At 38.9% G+C, this 21569-nt stretch overlaps 1 protein-coding gene across 7 annotated transcripts in view; it reads left to right on the top strand.

Moving 5' to 3' along the window:
• The window catches only part of DLG2 (discs large MAGUK scaffold protein 2), a gene marked incomplete at its 5' end in the record, with an annotated part of 887937 nt that overhangs the window by 446532 nt on the left and 419836 nt on the right, over nt 1-21569 (top strand). For 5 of the 7 annotated variants that reach the window (XM_080815305.1, XM_080815302.1, XM_080815299.1 and 2 more), the window contains one exon: nt 762-917. The exons of the other annotated variants lie outside the window; for them this stretch is intronic. In XM_080815305.1, coding sequence (XP_080671431.1) covers nt 762-917 — 156 coding nt within the window. The remainder of the gene's footprint in view (nt 1-761; nt 918-21569) is intronic. 7 annotated transcript variants of the gene reach the window in all.

The following is a 21569-nucleotide window of genomic DNA, read 5'->3' as shown; positions in this document are numbered from 1 at the left end:
TCATTTAGTAGAAATTTTACTAAAGTGATTATCCTTTTGGTAGAAGACTCTCTGTAACTAATTGTTGGGGGGGGGAAATTTATATATAAATCACTGAGATCGTATAAGCACTTAGACTTCTCGGTAAGTCCAACACCCCCCAAAAATTGCTACATGAATGTGTGAAGTTTTGTCAGTTTATTCATGCATATGTGAATACAACAAATATTTATGGAATGTGGACTGACTCTACTCTAAATAGTTAACAAAATAAATGTAGTTTTCGTCCTCATAAAATTTATGGTGTAGTGAGAGTAATTATAAATTAAACAAAACAAACAAGATTATTTCATGCTCAGAAAAAATAGGAAGTATGGACAGGGTGATATGAAAAATAACAGGATGTCTTGGCTAATGGGGTCAGGAAAGTTTCTATAAAGTTCACACAAGGTGACACTAAAGTTTACAAAGGAGCCATGTCAGAGGATCCCACAGTCTGACACCTCAGACAACGTTATCCAAAAAGGTTTGGCCTTTATAAAGTTTACTAAGACTCCATTGAGGTATCAGGGATCTGAATTTTCATCATGCCTGATGTCACCTGGAAGTTCTCATTTCTACCCAGAGATGGTGTTTCTTAAAAAGACTTTTTTCTTCAAGCCTAACAAAGCCTAAGGCATTGTTTTGGGCGATTACTTGTGCATACGATGAAATGCAGCTGGTTGCCCAGTTGGGTGTGTTTGCTAACCGTGCATCTCTCTCTCTTCCTCTTGTGTCACCAGGCCTCCGGAACCCGTTTACAGCACTGTGAACAAACTGTGTGATAAGCCTGCTTCTCCCAGGCACTATTCCCCTGTTGAGTGTGACAAAAGCTTCCTTCTCTCAGCTCCCTACCCCCACTACCACCTAGGCCTGCTCCCTGACTCTGAGATGACCAGGTACTGCATGCGCTTCCTCACTTCATCTTCTCGGATTGCATGTGCTTCCACAAGGATGAACGGGTAGAACCCACCTCTGCTCATGTCTCTGGAGCTTGACATCTTCCTCAGTGGAGAGATGTTCTGCTTCTTTGGTGCAATGGGAGGAATTAAGAACATTGCCTTTTTTTTTCTTTCTGGTGTGATCACAGAGCACTCGGACATGATCACATGATTTTCCAAATGTTCTTGGTTCCCATACATTTTTAATAAGGTATTAATTATATTTTTCCAGAAGAATTAATTTTGGAATTTAATTAGTACTATTTCCCTCATACGGAAGGATAAAAGAGCATGTACTTAGTACATTTTTGAATAATATTTAATAATCATTTACTATTCTCCAGGCATAACATAGCCTAAGAAGTAGGTACTATTATTGCCATTTAATATTTTAATGAAAATATTAAATCAGTACCACTACTTAGTTGACTCCCTAAGGTATTAAACAACTTGCCCAAAACTACAGAATTAGCTGGTTCTATCAACCACAAAGAATTTTAACATTTAGAGTATGCCATCATGGTAGGTTTTTACCATGTTCTCTTTATTTAGTTACTCCCATTTTATGTAAGACAACAAGAGCTCAAAGAAGTTAAGGCATTGCCTTCGGTACGGTATCGCCAATAAATGCCGAGTTCAGATTTGACTTGGAACTCTCCACAACTTTCCACAACTCTCTAAACAAATCACTCTAAGGCTAAAGGTTGAATACGATTCTGCACTAGTATTCTAAAGTATATGTATGTTAAATAATACAATCTCATCTTTATGCAATAGCAAAAGTCACAGAGAGAGGATAGTAATAAAAGGACAACCTAGTGTTCCATAAGGTAGTTCCAGTTCTTTTTAAATCAGGAGATCTCAATCATGATGTTCTACATATAATGAATGAGGTACTTGTCTGGTTATGTTTTCAGATAGAATACCTTCATATGTTTTCATAATACTGTTAAGATCAAGAAAATACAGATTTAAAAATGATTCAAAATGAAAATGGATGTATCAAGAGGGTCTCCTTAGAACATCTTCTCTGTTTTTCTTTTCTATTTTTGAAGAAAAAGTTAAAAGTCAAGTATTGGCCTTTCTAGAGGAGTTAAATAACAAATTTTAATTATACATAACGTTTCTAGAAATACATGAGAAAACATATTTTTGGCCATGTAATCAGCTGGGGCATTTTCACTAATTGCAACAATTAAAGCCTAATAGCATTTTAGAATGCTTCATAAATATTAATTAAATTTTCTTTTATTTTGAACAAATCTTAAAAACCAGTTCTTGATATAGCAGGTTATTCAGTTTTGAAGCTAAGAAAGCAAAGTTACCGTAGTCATAGGGAAGCAGAAGGTGCACACACACCTACAATAATGACTCCCTGGTATTTAGACATCTATAATTAGCTATGCACAGTCAGCTAGCACTTACTGAGCTCTCCTCTGTGCCAGGCATTTTGTTAAGTAGTGCTTATGAATTATATTTTCTAAACCTAACAGTTGCCTTATGAAGTAGATGTTATCAATATCTTCATTTTACAAGTAAGGAAATAGAGGGCTTGAAGTTACCTGACATGCCCCAGATCATCCACTAACAAGTGGCAGGGCTGGGATTCAAACCCAGGGGACCATTAGCACCTGCATCAGCCTAGGCATGATGGCAGAGATGTCTTTGCTTGCTGGAAAAATTCTCCACCCATTTCACTTTTTCTCTCCTTTCTCTATTTTTATTCTACCTTCTCATCTCCCTTCTGGCTCAGTATCAATAACCCATGTTCTTTTTTTGATGAACCTGAAGTCACATTCCTTGCATCCGACGGGAGATTTTGATGCATCACTCTCTTAAAACTCACCGATAAACAGGTGGTAGATTCTACCTCTTGTGTGGATCTACCAGATACAATTCTTCTGCAGTTTACTTTCTGTAATTTGTATTATGAAGACCATGGAGTTTCTTTTTTGTTTTTGTTGTTGTTTTTCCCAAATTAAAATATATATATATATGTGTGATACAATGTTGAATATGTCTGTTTCAAATTATATACCTTCAGCAATCCTGATATGCCCCAGTCTCCAACCCTCACCCTCCATCACCCCATTGGGAATTCAGTTTTCTAGTCTAATTCTGTCCCCTTCTTTTTCCCCTTCTCTTTTTTCCCTATTTTATCCCCCATTTCAAAAAAAGTCACATATACACATATAAATAAACATATATATACCCATTTTAGTGACATTATCACCAATACACTGATACTGAAATTCTTGATTTCACCCCGTTTTTCTCCCCTTCCCTACTTTCCCAACTCATTAAATGGCAATTCATATACTTCATTGCTGAAGCCAAAACTTGAGGGTCATGCCCAACACCTATTCTCCCTCACACCCATCCTTCAGTCTGTCTTCAAGTCCTATAGATTCTACTTCCAGAATGTGTCTCCAATCTATTCATTCCCCTCTACTTCTCTTTCTAGCACTTGGACCCAAGCCTCCATTATTTCCCACCTACACTAGCCTCCTAATTGGTCCCACCACTTCCATTGCTGTCCTCCTGATTTATTCTCAGTGCAAACAAGGTGATCTGTTAAAAATACAGATCACATCTCTTTCTCTTATTTTGCATTACTATAAAATGCAAAGTCACTAATATAGCATCCAAGCTATGCATGACCTAGCCCCCGCCTGCCTCCTTAACACCTCATTTCACTCCTCCCGTTGCTGATCACACTATTCACATTCACAAAATGCACTAAATCTTTACCTATTTCAAATGCTTCACACATGCTCTTTCCCCAAACTGAAAAGCTCTTACTACGCTTTGCCTGGTTAACTTCTGGTCATCTTAGATGGAAGCTTAAGTTGCACTTCCTCAGAGAAGCTCCCTGAAAGAAAATTTGTTCCCCTATTATATTATGTCTCTCTCTCTCTCTTTTTTTTTTCCATAAGACTCAAGCAATTTATAATTATATATTTATTTATATGATTTTTAAAACCAATCTCCTGTCTCACACTGGATGCTGTAAGCTCACCAGGTAGCATTGTGTCTGGTCTGTGCACTGCTAAACCCCTGACACTTAGCATAGTGTCTGGCACAACAGCAGCTCCAAATTCTTGAGTGACAAAATCAGCATGGAAGTAAGATCTGCAGACAAGCAGACAGATCCGTGTTCAGGAACACGTGATGGCTAAAGCTATGCTTTATTCAGGTCTTCTGGGTACATAAAACAACCACAGGAGTGAATGAATCTGTGCATTGAAACCAAGAGCGACAGACTAGAGCTCACTTTGTGTACTGTAATTTTACCTTGAATTATCTCAGTGGTCAGTACGTTATCATTGCATTAGGTAACTGTCCATTCTTCATGAAAACAGAGTAAATCCTTTCAGAGATTATTTACTTCCCCTGCAATGCAAAATACCACTCTGAGCAGATGTTTCTTGAAATGCCACCGATAGATAATTCAAGGGAAAAGTTCAAGGGTTCTTAGTTCCAATTATGACACCATCACTTGCTTTATCCACTGTGACCTTAAATAATCTGTAGAACCTCAGAGGTACCTGAAAACATAGAATTAGATGGACAAACCCTTATTCAACTCTATAATGAGGAAGAACTCAAGCCACTGTCTTCATGAGTGTAATGCTTACTTCTCCTTACAATAAAATAAAAGTATTGGGGGTCTTCTGCCCTCAAAAGGATATTACTGGAATATATCTTTCATTTCATCCAACCAAGATTTATCAAGCACTAACAAAGTGCAAGGTACCGTACTGGGGAGACTTTTTACAAAGGAGGTATAAACTGAAAAAGCCAATCAAAAGTGTTGAAGAAAATGCCTCACCTTTAAGTTGCCGTATGTGATTATATATATTATATAATACATATGATATTTTATATATAAGTAATATATATGTTATACATATATGTGTGTACACATATATATGTATATATACACATATGTGTACATACATATGTATATATGTACACATATATACATGTGTATACACATATGTGTACACACATGTGTGTGTGTGTGTGTATATATATCTATTAATTTATTTTAGGGCACTAGAGAATGTCCCCTAGTCTATTTCAGAAGGGTGCACCTACTCACATGAAAGTTACCATATCAGGTTAGAATATGAGCTAGCTCTGTGAAAGTTGCCATGTGAAGCCACCTTTACATGTGCACCAGCTTAAACCCTAATCAGCATTCAGAAGGCTAGAAGCCAGTCAGTGGAAGCAAGGAGAGCCAATCATCTCTATTCTGTGCCTTTCAATCAGAATACCCACATATTCAGCACTTTGATTTGATAGCAAACATCCAGGAGTGAATTAATTGTATACACAGTTACTTCTGTAACATTGTCTGGAAGAAAACAGTGGAAAGTTTTTCTTAGGAAAGCTCTTTCAATTACTTGGCAAAGTGTCAGCTCCTAAGGCTGCAGATTATGTTTAGATAATTGACTTTTCAGAACTTAGGAAAGCAAGAAATGGGCAGAGCCTGGAATCAAACTAAAATTTGGAGCTCTGTGAAACACAAATGGGATTGCTGTGGGGCTTCTGCTTATCCAGTACATCTTTCTCTTCAAAAAAAAAAAAAAAAAAAGGAATGTTTTTGATGTTGTAATTGGTTTTTCTGCTTTGGGAAAATGTCAGCTTTTGATATTCCTGGGGCAAGGATTGTCTGTTTTCTCAACATGTACAGAGTTTTCATTCATCCTTTTATAGGTGGCCCTAATTATTGTTATTTGGTAGTTGGTAAACAGAGACTGAGATGAACCAGATGAAGACTAAAGTATGTTGGCAGATTTGGGGTAGGAAATGGACTCTGAGGCATTATGTGATCAACAAACATCTTTACTCATTGCGGAGTATGTATTCATGAGACTTCTACTAGGTTCCAGGCATTGTCCTGGATGCTGGGGATTCAAAGGTGAATATGATACCGTCCCCCCTTTTCCTTGAACAGTTCAAAGACATGCAGATGAAGAAGTCCTCACTGTGGCATCGTGATGTATATATGCTAAAGCCTCTCCATTGCTCTAGTGTACCTAATCTCAAGGTAACTGAAACTAGACTAGTGTAAGATAGCGATAGAAGCAAGCCTGGTCTTAGACTGTCCCTTCTCAGAAGGTGAGCATTTGCACAGGAATGTTCTCCACTCACACCTTGTTTCATCAATTCCTAATATTTGTAAGAAGTTATTTATGGGAAACTTTACATTACCTTTCCGCAGGTCCATTTGCTAGTCTGTCTTCTAACTGCTGTCTACAGAGCTTGGAATTATGTAATACTCACTCCCTTTGTAGAAGTCATAAAACTGGCACCTTCAAACCATTCCCAGCCTTGGAACATAGAGCAAGGTCTTTATCTCGCAAGACCTCGGCCGTATGTTATGGTGGCCCATCTTTGGCAAGCTCTCTTTCCTTGCAAAACAGTAGAAAGTCTATGTGGGCTTTTAATGTTTTAACTGTCCCAAAGTCTGTAAAATCAGATATAACTTGAAGACATAATAATGCTGTAACAGAAGTACGTGTGAGTCTCTAAAGGTAAGCAGAGGAAGAATCATGGAACTCTGCCTCTGTTTTTCTTTAAGTTTTCAGAAAGACACTGAGCTCCTCAGTCAGTGAGGGAAGAAATGTGTTCGAAGTCAAAGAAGTGTAGTGCAGAGTTAAGCTCCACGTCGTGGGAAAGCTTAGTACACTCCAGGAGTCACAGCATTTCCATGTGGCTAAGCGCTATTGGGTAGGTGACAAAGCTGGAGTCACAGGCTGCAGATCATAGAGGGCCTTATTTACCAAGCTGAAGATTTTGGACTTTATCCTGCAAGCAGTGAGGAGCTATTGAAGAAGTTTCAAGCTGGGCAAAGACATAATTTGATTTGTGTTTTTGGAAAGATCACTCAGTCAGCTGTGTAGAAAGACTGTAAAGGCAGAGATACTAGTTAGCAAATCCACTAAAGTTGAAATCATGAAGAACTGAACTAAAGTAGTACAGATAGACGTAAATGGATTCAGAATTATTTATCAAATGAAATGGGTGGTACTTAGTGATTGTTTCAAGGGCAGGAATTTTCTGGCTTGGGTTAGTTACAAGGTGATTACATCACCTCCTCTCAGACAGTGAGCACTCTTGTCCACAGTAAATGTATTTTTTTCTGCAATAAATGTATTTAAACCTAAAACTCTATGGAAGGAAACTCAGCAGAAGGGAAAGCGTATTAGAGGGTCTCTTTGAGGTGGTGGCAACCTAATGACATTGAGGAGCCAGGGATTATGTCCAGACTGTCTAGGTGTGAGGCCTTCCTTTGTCCATACTAAGCACGTGGATTTAGATAACCCCTTCGGGTTACTCAGAGCCTCCATTCACTCATCAGAAAAGGGGGGAAATAATCCAATCTGTGCTCTTCTCTTCATAAGATTATTGTGAGGATCAAGGGAAATGGAGTAAATGAATTTTTATCTAGGCTCTATCCGTATTAGTCATTATTAATTGTTTCCATATGTTCATTCTACTTTAAAGCCTTGAGCTCATGTATATTTATTTTTAGTGCTATCAGAAATTAGGTGAAAAGTACCTGTCAGCCTAGGTAAATCCCCTGAGACCATAAGAAAACTGTCGATGCTGATTCTGTCATTCTTAGCAGCAGCCCTCCTTGTCACCATAGGCAAAGTCACATATTTCTCCTTTTATTAATACATGTATAGGCTCCCTGTAAAATGTGGTGAGTTCTTAAGGTGTATGTGACTTCACACTCCTATGAGATAATTTTCTTTCTTTTTATCTGCTCGTGTACCAGTATTTCTATCCCACCATGTGCCTATTTAGGAACGTAGACCAAAATAACAGCAATTCTCTGGAACAGATTAGTAGCTAGACACCTCACAAATAGCCCTTATTATTTCTAAGAATCCCAACAACCTTGCAAGGTGTGGGGTTTGATCTAGCACAGGGAGGGGCCAGGACTCTAACCGGGGCATGCCCACACCCAAGCTTCCGCTGGAAGCCTTACTCCCTCCGCACGTGCGCACTGTATCTTCTCTCTCAGTCCTCCGCATCATCCGTCCACTCTGCCACCCATCTGTGGAGCCTGAAAAAGAATTTAAGCCCTGTTCATGCAATTTAATCTGGGGAATAGAACCATTGGAAAAAAAGAAAGACACTTAACAAATTATTGACCTTCTTATGTCCTTAAAAGGCTGATAAAATCTTAAAGAATTCTTAATTTCATTTTTAATTAAAACCTGCAAAGGAAACCCTGTGGGGCATGACTCATAAGGCATAGCCCCTTCCCAGTTTATGCAGCAGCTTCTTCAAAGGCCTCTGCTGCCTTTTTGAAGTAGGTGATCACTAAGCCCAATTTAAATTAAGGAAAATGAGGAAAGATTAATTGAGTCCCACAAAGTCACAGAGGCTACTCTTGCCACATTACGTTTTATAGCCTCTTCTTTCCATAAAGTGATACATATGCAAGGGTTCACAATGAGAAAAGCACCCCTTGCTTTGACATTAAAGCATTCTGTGTAAGATACTTTAAAAAAAAAAAAAACACATATCCCATTTATTGCTGCCTTTCACTTTTTTTTTTTTAAGAGAGAAGATGTTCTTTCATTAAGAATTCAAAAAACATATTTAAAGCTCATTTAAAATTTCATCGTAAGTGTAAAGGAGGAAGAAAGACAGGGAGCTCACCCTGTTCCAAAAGCTCTCATTTACCCTTCAGGACATACCCAGTCAGTTGAGAGTAGGAGGCTCGGAAGAGCTGGAAAATGAACCCAGATCGGTCTGATTCCAAAATTCCCATTCTGTGATATTCAAATAACTCTGTAATGAAACAACCTAATTTGCTTAAAAGGGAAAAAGTCTGATTATTTATCTGAAATGTTACGAATATTTCCCCTTAGTTTTAATATATATTTTTTATGTTTTGGGAGCAATCTTTATTTATATTGACTTTAGTAATCATTATATTACTGAGTAGCAATAAGAGATCGAAGAATAAGCATAATTTCAAAAGCAGTCCTCTCTGGAGGGAAAGTAGCTGTGAGAAAATGGCTCTGCAAAATCACTATAGCAACAGAGTATAGGAACTCAGAAAGAATCAAGACAGTAACATTAAGCCATAACACCCACAGCATAGATGTTAATTAAAACCACTAACATGTAGTCATTGCTTTTATGTGCTAGGCACTGTTCCAAACTTTTATATGTACTAACTCATTTTATCTGCATAACAACTATGAGGTAGGTGTGATTATTCCAATTTTATAGAAAAATTATGGTACACATTTAAACAAATGGAAACGATGGGATGAGATAGTTGAAATTGAGCACATCAGGACTTATATACTTAGAATATTAATTTTATTAGACAAGACTTTTTGCTTGTCTCATTTGCTCTTGTATTGTCTGTTCCAAAAATGGTTCCTGGCATGTCGTACTAATAGTAATAGTGGTGATGATGATAATGAAGAAAACAATCACCATTATTTATATAATCTTACTACCCGCCAGGATGCACTTTATACAAATTAGCTCATTAATCCCCACAGCAATCCTGGAAGGCATGTGTTACTAAATCCCCAGTTTGCAAGCAAAGAAACTTGGCCTAGAGAGATTGAGTAACCTGTCTAAGGTCCCACAGTTGGGATTTGAATCTAAGCAGGCTGGCACCAAAACCAAAGCTTAGGAATGTACTCAATAAATATTAGTTGAATGTTGTTCTCATCACACATAATATTCCTCAAGAATTAAATTCTGTCTGAGAAAAAAAGTACATCTCCTTTAACTATAGTCAGATTTCAATAGATTCTGTGTGAGAAGAAAGTAAAGCTCATTAAATATAATCAGCTTTGAATAGATAGGTAAGTAGATAGGTAGATGAGTATATGGTTAAGAATGTGGACTGTGAATAGGAGTGTTAAGGTTTGCATCTGGCTGCCTCAACTCCCTGGTAAAGCAAACTGGGGCAAATGATGACTAGTCTGAGCTTATGTATCCTCATCTACATAATAACAATAATTGTAGTATCCCTTCTCATGGGGTTGCTCTAAGGATTTAAGGGGGTTACATGTAACGTGCTAAAAGCAATGCCTGACAAATGTGAAGCACCCCATTAACATTATTGTCGTTACGTGTGTATATATTACACACATTACACACATGGACCTGTTATGTGACCCTAAATAGAAACCTCAGGCTGAAGAGGGAATGAATTCTTCTTAAAGGCTGTTCTCATTGGAAAACTGATGGTGAATCCCATGAATTATAAAGGGAGATGAATTTTGGGATTTGCAAAATGGGAAGAGGGGCTGTGCAAGGCTGCTTTTATTTGTCTAGAGATCTGAGTATTTTAGAATGCAGAGTTTTGTTTTGATTCAGGGATCAAAATTTACCTCTCAGAGCAGAGAAAGTAAATCTTCCATTTCAACTCTTTAATTCAGTTTTGTAGACCTAAGCTCATGTGAAGTTTAAAGGATCTCTTGAACAGGGTGTTTTAAGTCAGCGGGGATGTGTGTTCCAAATTGAATACTAAAACCTAAAATCACTTTCCTCCAGAGAAAATGAATGCATTAGAGGGTGAAGAGGAGTTTTATGGCTTGCTTAAAAGGGGGCAGGGGGAGAGATAACCTGAGCCTCTCTAATCAAGCCAGAGCCTTTGTCCAAACTTTAAAAGTCTCCCCTTCTTCTGGAGAAAGGACAAAATGTTCCGGAGCCCACATGTGACATGATAAACAGAGATCAGACAGGATTTCAGCCCGTGCTCCTTGCCACGTCCAAGTGTTTTCCTGAGTGACCTGACCAAGAGAAGGGATTGGCCTAGACTGAGGGTAGGGATGGGGCTAAGAAATGAGGATCTTATTTCTCTTTGATATTTCTGTCCATTCTAATGTTCTGCTTCCTTTCCTATGCCTCTGGCATAATTACAAGGATCCCACCCTGTCCAATCTTTGTATGTCCCAGATGAGGAAAATGTCACTCAAACTACAAATATATACTGAATGCCTGTTGTATGGTTGGTACTTCTGGGGACAGTCAGTCCAGACATAGTCACACCCTACTCTCAAGATGTTTGGGAACCACTGGGCCCGGAGAGTTTCTTTGTGGGTATAACTGACAGCCACTAATAATGCTAAAAATAAATAAATAAATAAAGCCTGGAAATTTATTTTGGGGTTCATTCCTCAAATATACATGAATTTTACTTTGCCTTGGCTCTTTTTTCGTTTTGTTTTTTGGAGCCATCCTGATGTCTACTAGATACCATAGGTATAGTTTTGTATTCATAGGTTTTCAGGCTTTCAGATCTTTTCCATGTGAAATCCGAAGGTCAAGTAACAGTCCAGATTTTCTTCCAGCTCTTCCCACTGCCGTGATATGTTACTTGATGAGTTCTTACTGTCTTGCTATCACTGGAATCTATATTCCTTGTAAGTTTATAAGTAGGCCTTGGGCTGCATTGGAAAGGGCTGTGAGTTTAAAAAAAAAAAAAAAAAAAAAAAAAGTAAGTCTGACCACATTCCCACCCACCAGTACAATTACCAGAATTCTGAGACTCTCTCCCTTCTTTGCACAATCTTTTGGTGACTCATAAGTTGTCCTGGACAACCATTTCCTTAGTTTTATAATACAGCCTTTTTGCATTATTTCCCCCTTAGGACACCCTTCACTTTAAATAGATTTAGTCTTCTCACCTTTGTCCCTGTCTCCTTAAAAGGTGATGTGATTTCAGATGTATATCTCCATTCCCACCGTGGTCCACACTGGCACTTTCTGCCTAGGCCAGACTTGGAGAAGCTGGGTAGTGTCTAGCAGGGACTGTTGCCATCTGCGTTTTCGCTCGTGTCTTCCATGGCAGCTCGTTTCCTGTCCCAGCCAGATTCCCTGCCCTGTTTGCATATTGGAGCCCCCAGACTCTTCCCCAGCAGAAAAAGAAAAAAAGACAGACTTTTCTTGGTTGAGGAGCATTAATATTCAGTTTCTGGAGCATCAAACCTTTTTCAGAAGACGATCTACTTTTTAAAGTCCCAAAGTTAAAAAAAAAAAAAAAAAAGAAAGAAAGAAATTATAACAGGAAGGATGGGAATAGTGACTGTGGGAAATCAGGGCAGTGGGGAAGAGGTGGAGGCCTTGTCCAGTGATACCTTAGGCATCCGCTGGCATCCAGTTGGCCAAGACTTCCTCAAACTGATGGTCAAAGACCTCCTGTACATCACAGCTCCACATTGCTAGTCTTTCCTGAGTCCTCATCTAAGCATACAGCGTTGGTTTCTTTTCTCCTTTTCTCTAAACTATCTTTTAGTGTATCCCATGCCCGTGGTAGAGATCTCAATGAGACCTCTCTTATGAAGGATCAAGGGGTCCCCTCTGTTTCTGTGGGTCAACAAGTGGAAATCCACCTATGCTGAAGACTCAGCCTCTTTCTACCCCCGCATCTGCCCTCTCTAGTTGTTGGAGTCTTCAGACCTTCCTTTCTTCTTGCTAGGCTCAAAGTCAGCTACAAAAAGGACCTTGCAGAAGACCTTTTATTTTTCTTTATGTACTTCACCCCATAGTGGGCGGGGGAATAAGGAACCTCAGGAACAGCCCGGAATGGCCTGCAATCCTTGTACCAATGAATGAAAGATTATTCCAAATTTTGCTGTGAAAAAAAGAAGGCAAGGGGGGGTCAGTGTTCAGAGATGAAGATGCTTTGCTGGTCTTTGCTCCCACTTTTACTGGTTGGTCCACAGGAGAATCACAAATCCTTATCACTGTTTCTCAAGCACGTGATGTGTGACGAGGGGGTCTCACTGAAACTAGTAGGATCTGTTGACAGGAAAGATAAGATATGCTAATCTGCTTGTTCTACTAAACATAGCCTATGGGACAATGCATACATCTCTTAGATCACAGGGTGGCTGTTTGGGCTAAGAAAGCTTTAGGAAGGCAACTAACTCCCCAAAGCATTCCAATGGCATAATGGTCACGCAGGCCTCAGCATTCCAAAGGCCCACCTGCTTCTCCGAAACCTTCCTTCGCCCCCAGCGGCCTCCGTGTTACTTTTAGCAGCCAGGTATTATGGCTGAGTTTATGCTCTCCATTAACCCCAACATTCACAAATTTTCCTCTAGTAATAACTCTGTGTCATCTACAACAAGGTGCTGCTCTGTCCTCTCCTTATGGGTAAGAACCATGTTATATGTTTTCCATGTGACACATGAGCACATTGTAGACATTGAGTAGAATGACAAGTGGTGGGTGTCCACCTAGAATAGGGACTTACTTCTTAAAGGGGGAATTTACATTTAGTGAAAGCTCTTCTCCAGCCTGAAGGCACTAATGGAAGAGTTGGTAGTTGGAGAAGGGCCTTTCTCTAGGGATCATAGTTCACCTTTATTCTTTTAGGAGAAGGTGATGCAAGCGTTTTTTTCTGAGATTTCTGAGTTAGGCCACAGAAACAGATTTTCTGTTGTGCACTGCACGAGGTGATGTCTACTTTTTGTTAAACTGTTTCATTTGTGCTCTACATATGTCAATTCCATATGCTCTTGAGAAGTCTCATCATATGCGAGTTCCTCAAACATGTCTTAGAAGGGTTGGATCGTTGAAATGTGCAATGCTAGACTTCCAGAAATGGGATCAAGCTCCATAGTAAGCAAACCTCTCAGCAACTCTGATTGACCCTGTGAACGGTAATAAAACAAAAATCAATTCAACAAACTTAGAAGATGGAAAAGAAACAGATTAAGACTTGCAAAAGGACTTTATTTTCAGCACCAGTCACTCTGAAAGTTTGCTTAGCATGCTAAGTAAATGTCAGTTCTTGGCAAGGTGAGGGTAATTGCCATTCGCTTCCTCTGATGTTCCCTCTACCAAGTCTAAAGAAAAAGAAATGGAAAGCAGCATGTGTGGCCAATAAGCCCAAAGCTAATAGTATATCCTCAGAGCGCTCAGTATCATTAAATCATAGAATGCTTTGTTGAAAAGGCTTATCCAAATACTTAATACTTTTTGAGAAAGTAAGTCCAGCAAAATTAAGAGACTTACCCAAGGTCTCAGAGTCAGATACGTACGACTTTGATCAGGAGTCACTACTTCTTCTCCCACACCAGCTTGTAATTTTAACCCAGTCTTCCAGAATGTTTCATGCTCAGAGATATTACATACATAGACCAAGCCTGGAAAGAAATAGAACTGTAACCTCAGGAGAACAGTATTTACCTCAGGAAAGTGTGATTGGAATAAGGAAGGACATTTGTTATCTTTTATTTCATACAATTTTAAATTGTTTTCCTTGTTTATAGTATGTGTAAAGTTTTGTTAGTAAAAATTAAAGAAGCCACCGTTCAGACACAGCAGTTCCACTGTGAGGTATAAACCCAAAAGAAATGAGAACGAAATGAGAACATATGTACAGGGGCGCCTGGGTGGCTCAGTGGGTTAAGCCTCTGCCTTCGGCTCAGGTCCTGATCCCAGGGTCCTGGGATCAAGCCCTACATTGGGCTCTCTGCTCAGCAGGGGGCCTGCTTCCTCCTCTCTCTCTGTCTGCCTCTCTGCCTACTTGTGATCTCTGTCTGTCAAATAAATAAATAAAATCTTTAAAAAAAAAAAGAACATATGTACACACGAAACTTGTGTACGACGTTCGTAGCAGCATTATTCGTAATAACCAGAAAGTGGAAACAGTCCAAATGGATAAATTGTATGTGATATATCCATACAGTGTAACATTATCCAACCAGAAAAAAAGAATGAAGTAGTGACATACGCTACAGCATGTATGAACAGTGAAAACATGTAAAATGAAAAAAGCCGTTCACAAGGGACCCCATGTTATATGATTCCATTTATATGAAGTGACCACGGCAGGCAGACCAACAGAAAGAAGCAGATTAGTGATTGCCTAGAGCTGGATGGGGAGGTGGCAGGAACTGAGAGTGCCTGGTAAGGGTATGGGATTCCTTTTGGGAGTTATAAAAATGTTCTATAATTAGCTTGTAATGGTGGTTGCGCAACTCTGTTAATACACCAAATGCTACTGAATGATGCACTTTAAATTGGTGAATATATGGTATGTGAATTGCATCTCAATAATGCTGTTTAAATTCCCATTTAACACTTAAATAATTCACATAGTAACATGAAACTAAAATTATGTCCTTATGATATCAAATATTCAGACAAAAATAACAAAAAACACACTTAAAAATTTAGATGATTTTCCTACCCTCTGACAGCTAACTCAGTAAATTATTCAGGGGATTTAGAGGTCTTCAGACTTTTCATATTTTTAATAGGGCTATAGCTCTCATTTACTAAATACCAATGTTGTTAGGTATTTTGCAAATATAATTACTAATCCTCACAATAAATCTGCAAAGCAGGTATTTTTATCACTACTTTACTGATGAAACTAATAGCTGACAGAGCTGACATTTGAACCCAGTTCCATTTAGTTTTACTATAACGCAACCATCATCTCATTATATAACAAATAATCCTTAAAACTCTGCTTCCCAACTAGAAGAATTGTCTACACACTCTCCCTTCCTTTCATCCATTAACTCTTTGGAGCTCTGTAGCCAAGTTTCACCCCAGCCCTGCCCTGAAATTATTTTCACCAAGATCCCCAAGATTCTCTGTTTCTAAATCCAGGGGAAGATTCTTAGTCCTTATCAGATTGTATCTTCTGTACGCTTTCTCTTTTGCTGGCTTCTTTGTGAAACCTGTTGTATTATTATTATTCTGCAATCCCACTTTCAGACTTGTGATTCTTTTTGAATTTTCAACTTCTCTCGTCCCTCTCCTTAGACATCTCTTGTTTGTCCATTCCACCAACAGTGCCTCCCCTTTCTATTCTGTATATCCTCCCTCATACAATACCTCCACCTCCACAGATGGGGTTCCCAGTATGTGCCTGTGTCTGCCATCTCTGTATCTGCAGCTAGATCTTTTTCTGACTCCAGACCCACACATCTACAAAACTGCTCGACATCTAAACTCAGATGCCCTAAGGCATATCAAAAATCACCCTTGTCATCTTTATCTTTTGGATTGTTGTCTGTAGTTCTTTCCACTATATAATGAGCATTAATAAATAGTATTTAAGAGCATGTACTTGGATTCAAATTCTGCTTCTCCTCCTCACTGGCCGTGTGATCTCTCTATGCCTTAGTTTTCTTATCCGTAACACAGGGATAATAAAAGTATTTATCTTACAGAGCTGTTATGAGGAATTATGAGTTTACACATGAAAAGTGACTGCCACATGGTAAACCTAGTACTTCTATGGTTCTAGCACCAAGATGTTTTCCTCGTTTTCTCCTACTAAATTAATCTCTAAGTGTCCTATCAATATATCTTGAATTCTTGAGTAATTCCTCTGTAGTCTTTTCCTGTTGCCTCCACTCTAGATCAATCTAGAATCTTGCTCATCTGAGTTACCAGCTGGTCTCCGCCACAAGCTCTCTGCACTTTCCATCTCTTCACTGTACTATAGCCTGTGTGGGGCCTTTGGTAATACACATCCGATTTTGTCCCTGCCCTGACTTATCCTCTAACATGCCTGCCTTTCCTTCATATCCATTCCTCTTGCAGTTCCTAGAGAGGGGGAAAAAAGCACTTTGTCCTTACCTTCAGGTCCTGACTCATGTTTCTCCCATTCTTAAACTCCTCCTTCTCTAAAAAGGACACATCGCATTCACCTGGCCATCTCAGTGCCAGCTCCCACTCGTGGCTCTCTTCTCTTCACCTAACAGGCCCAGGAAACACATCCTGTGTGGTACCACTAGAAACCTCTTCCTGATGCTCTCAGCCTGGGTTGGGGGCCCTCCTCCATCCTTCTAAAGCTATAGAACTCAGTCTACTGTATTACTGTTAGTATTAATTGATTTCCTTTTTCCTTATCTGTCCCATTAGCGAGACCGCCATGTTTTAATCATTTCTGTATTTTTGGTGCCCAGCAATGTACCTGGCAAGTATTAACTCTTGATTTAAAAAAAAAGACAATAAAAATTATTTAAATCATTATTAATTTAAGTATCCAGTAAATACTTAGAGAGCCCTATATTTAATGAGCCTGTGACAGGCTCTGTGCTCTAAGTTGGGAATATCAAGACAAATTAGACATAGCCCTTTCCCAGAGAGACTCAGTCTTTTTTTTTTTTTTTTAAAGATTTATTTATTTATTTATTTGACAGAGATCACAAGTAGGCAGAGAGGCAGGCGGGGGGGGGGGGGGGAGGGCAGGGGGACGGGGAATAGGCTCCCTGCTGAGCAGAAAGCCCGATGCGGGGCTTGATTCCAGGACCCTGAGATCATGACCTGAGCTGAAGGCAGAGGCTTAACCCACTGAGCCACCCAGGCACCCCTAGAGACTCAGTCTTATAGAAGGGCCCACAACAGACAGGAAAACAATAGAATCTCATACAGTAGATGCTCTATAGAAGGCATATGTTGAGGGGGTATCAAGAAAGGAGAGTGTTAATTTATTAACATGATTAAAAGGGTAGAGAAATTAAGGAATGTATATATCCACAAATACACATGTACACACACATGCATATTATTGACACTCAGAAGTCTACAGGATATTAACTAATGGGGTCAGTGATTACATTTAATTTGAAATGAAATAACCCTTTCTTGAATATACCCATAGCCTTCTCCAGAGCCTTACTCTTTTTTTTTTTTTTTTAAGATTTTATTTATTTGAGAGAAAGCACATGCATGTACTTTTAGGAGGAAGGGACAGAGGGAGGAAGCAGACTCCCTGCTGAGCAGGGACCGCCTCCCCTCACTGCCCACCCTGGGCTTGATTCCAGGACCCTGAGATCATCACCTGAGCTGAAGGCAGATGCTTAACTGACTGAGCCACCCAGGCGCCCCTCTGCCTTACTCTTTCCACTACTTAAGTTGTCTTATTAAGCTATTCCCTAACCATTGACGAAGCCATAGACATACAATAAAACATTTTATTCTGTGTAATTCTGGTACTTCTGGATTTCTTGAATTCAGTTTTCTCAAACTCAAGTCCATAGACTGGTGCTGGCTTATGGTCTAATTTCTACTGTCTAGAGCAAAACGCAGGAAAAGAACTTTGCAATGCATACATACACACATCTGTGTTAGACTGCCCTCTACCCTGCCTTGAGAAGAATCCTTCCTGAGAGTATGATCTTCCTCTAACTCTAGTTAGAAATAAAATAAAATATATTTTACTTTATGAAAGTATGGTGATAATAGATGTTAGCTTTGTATTCTTCTCCTTAATTTGAGAAACTAAGAGGTGGGTTTGTCTCCAAATTGTATATTTAACTTGTTCCTGTCACCATGTGCTCTTGGCACAGTTCCCAGTCACCCTCTCAAATTAGCTAGCACTCTTTATGCCGTTCCTTTGTTCGGTATCCCCATCCATAAGTTTTAGTAGACTCTGTGTTTAAATATTTGGTTAGTTCCAACTTGCAGTTTTGACTGTGGACTCTCCCTTTCCAAAAGCCTTCAGATCTAGGCTTTGCAGCCTACAGGCCTGCTACCTTCAATGCCTAAACAAGATAGATCTTAAATATGACAACCCAGTCATAAATTTGATAATTGCCCTACATAGAAGCCATCATCAGCAGTGTTACTTTAATGTACATTTTAGTGTTTGGGGATTCATCATTGATAACTTTGCAATTTCACCAAGTGAAATTCATGTAGTTCAATGACACTTTTATTTTTTCTTCCTTTTTTTTTTTTAAGTATAGCTGTGGTACACAGTTGCCTTCATTTGCTGTCAACACCCGCTCCCCAGCAAGTCACATTATATAAATGCAAAATTTGACTGCTATTTTTGCTTTTGTGGTTTTTCTTTGTTGTTGCCATTTTAATAATTCTTCTTTCCACTATTCTAAACTTCTTATATATATTATAAGCTTTGGGGTAAAAATTAACAAATTCTCTATAGAACTTTCAAAACACCAAAATAAGGAAACACATTTTAAAATTGCATTGTCCAAAGAAACGTTTTGCTTTTCTCTTAGAGACAGGCATAAAAAGTGTCATTTTATTCCCTAAGGTTTTTTCCTCAAAATTGATCCCTCAGTATTTTAGTTGATTCATTATAAAATGCTAGCCTTATGAAAGAATACTGTTTTTTGCAGCTTTGATTCTCCTAGATAGAAAAGTAAGATGATTTAATAGCTCTATATCATTAAATATTATGAGGCTAACATGTTGGAAAGTGCAGTTGAGAATTACAGTGGCAACAGAGGCCAGCGGTAACACATGGAGAGGATAATTGTGCTGTAAAACCAGCATTCTTAAATGTCACCCATTAACACTGTATATGCAGAAGAGCTGGTCTGAAAGAAAGGAAAAATCCCACACATTTTTAAAAAATGAAAGAAAAAAAAAAAACCTTAGTTCACAAAAACACGCACTGGAAGACAAGATGGTGAGGAGTAGAAAATTGTAGGTTTCGCTGCTTAGTTCTGCTCATGTGAGGCTGGAGCCTGGAGACAAAAATAACCATGGTCAAAGCAATATCACATTACAAAAGAATTATTTTTTTTCTCACCTGGCCTGCCTCTTTGTTTTGAATTATCATTAATTACCTTCTCAATTCAGGCGGCTCTCCTGCTGTCACTTTCTTTCCCTACCTCTGCCCATCTTAAACCGAGCTGCCTTCTCCATTCCTCTCGGATGTTTCAAATTCTACTGTACCAAAATCTAGCCCCAGGATTTACCACTTCCACAAATCTTTCCCTGAAAATTCCCACCTTTGTGGCTCCCTACGTTCTCTGCAGTTACAGCCTGTCGTCCCCCACTCTTGGTCAGATTATCACTTGATTCAAAATTGTCTTGTGTTATTCACAAAGCCTCTTCATTTCTGTACCCTTGTCTCACTGTATTGTAAGTCTCTTGAATATAGAGGCCTTTGGTATTAATTTTTAGTGGTTCCCAAACCCTAGAATCATGGCAAACACAGAAGGGACTCCAGTACTCAGTGTTTTATTTTCAGCAGTCTTTGCTGCAGTGATCAAAGGCAGCCGGAATGGATTGTCAGAGTATCTCTATGAAAACCAGAATTCACCGTAAGTTAACTTCACTGTACTTTTTTTCTGAATAGTCTTTTGTAGCACAAATTGAAACAACAAGGAAAACACATTCCCCACGGTGCTTCTAGGACCTGTCCATTTGATGGAAATGTCTCATGGGACCTTGACCCCTTTAGCAGGAGAAAAGTTAAACCTTCGTGAAGTCCCTATTAACCAAATATTTTCTTAGTTCCCAAGTTGTTGGCTTTGAGGTTGCCATGTGTCACTTTGACAACTCTAAAACCTTTCTGCCTTAAAACCAGACTTCTCTTCTCGTGTCACAGCATAGTATGTGTGCACTTTTTTCTTGCACATTAACTGCTCAAATAGTCCATTATAGTGCTCAGCCACTGCAGTCCTCCTACAGGTTTGACACCTTTTCAGTCCAGCTCTCCGATGTAGCATGCTTTCCACTTCACGCGGTCAACTTACTCTGTTGGGTTTATTACTGAACTGTTCATTTAATTTAATGACTAACAAAGGACTCAGATAAAATTCTTTGTCCCGTTTTTAGAGCCTAGTATAATTAGTCACATCTCCCACATCTTCAGATAGCAAATTTAATTAGACTCTCCAGTGGATCACTTTCTAGGGCAGGAATAGGACATGGAGACATTGAGGTTGCTTCCCTGGAACAGAAAAGAGTCTTCCCAGGTTTACTTGGTATTGACCTGTATCCAGTGTTTCAGAGGAAGGTTGGACTAGAAGATAAACCCATGATATATTCAAAACCCTGTGCGGTGCTGTCTCTGGGGATCAAAGTCCTTTTTCCTCAACTAGTAATCTTTTGATGAAGCATAAAAATTAATTACCCTTATAGATTCTCAGTTGGTCCAGGTCTCTCCTTGCTCAGATATTTAATATCTCCTTGTTTCATCATGCATTTGAAATTTAAAATTGACATCAGTAAATTTGTAAACTTAGTTGAGCTTCTCTTTGTTTTACAGCAACCCATAATTTAGAAAAATTTTCTTTTCACTTTTTACTTCCCCATAATATGACCTTATAGCTTTTTCAGAAGGACTCTGCTTTCTTGCTATTCACCAGAATGAATGTAAGTAAAGCCTTGGACAGTTGTTCACATTGTTAATCTCAGTGCTACCAGTCTTGCTTGGGATGGTACTCAGTTTACTGCCAGGAGTTATTATGCTCATTCCTCTGATTAATTATTTCTGAGCACATTGCAGCTGGATAGAATCATAGAGGGTTAGCACCAAAAGAATTTCCAGAAATTATGTTTCAGTACTCCCCATTGTATAAATGGGAGAATAGTCCCAGGAAAGGGAAAATGGCTTGCCTAAGGTTATGTAACAACCTAGTAATAAACGTCCCACTAGAAGAAAGGTCTTGTTTTTTTTACTCCACTTATCACTCTAGTATTCTACACTGCACTTTCTTGAGTATTATGTGACCTAAAGCCCTATATTTTCTTTACTTCCCTTACATTGATAACTTGGGTGAGGCAAATCTACAAAGTTTGAGAACCTGCATTTTGGGTCCCTTCTTCTGGCCAGTGGACTACTCCCAACTCCATAATCTTTCATGCAACAAACTG

Source organism: Martes martes, assembly GCF_963455335.1.
Source record: "Martes martes genome assembly, chromosome: 10".
Classification (NCBI taxonomy): domain Eukaryota; kingdom Metazoa; phylum Chordata; class Mammalia; order Carnivora; family Mustelidae; genus Martes; species Martes martes.
This window is presented reverse-complemented; position numbering and strand designations above follow the sequence as displayed.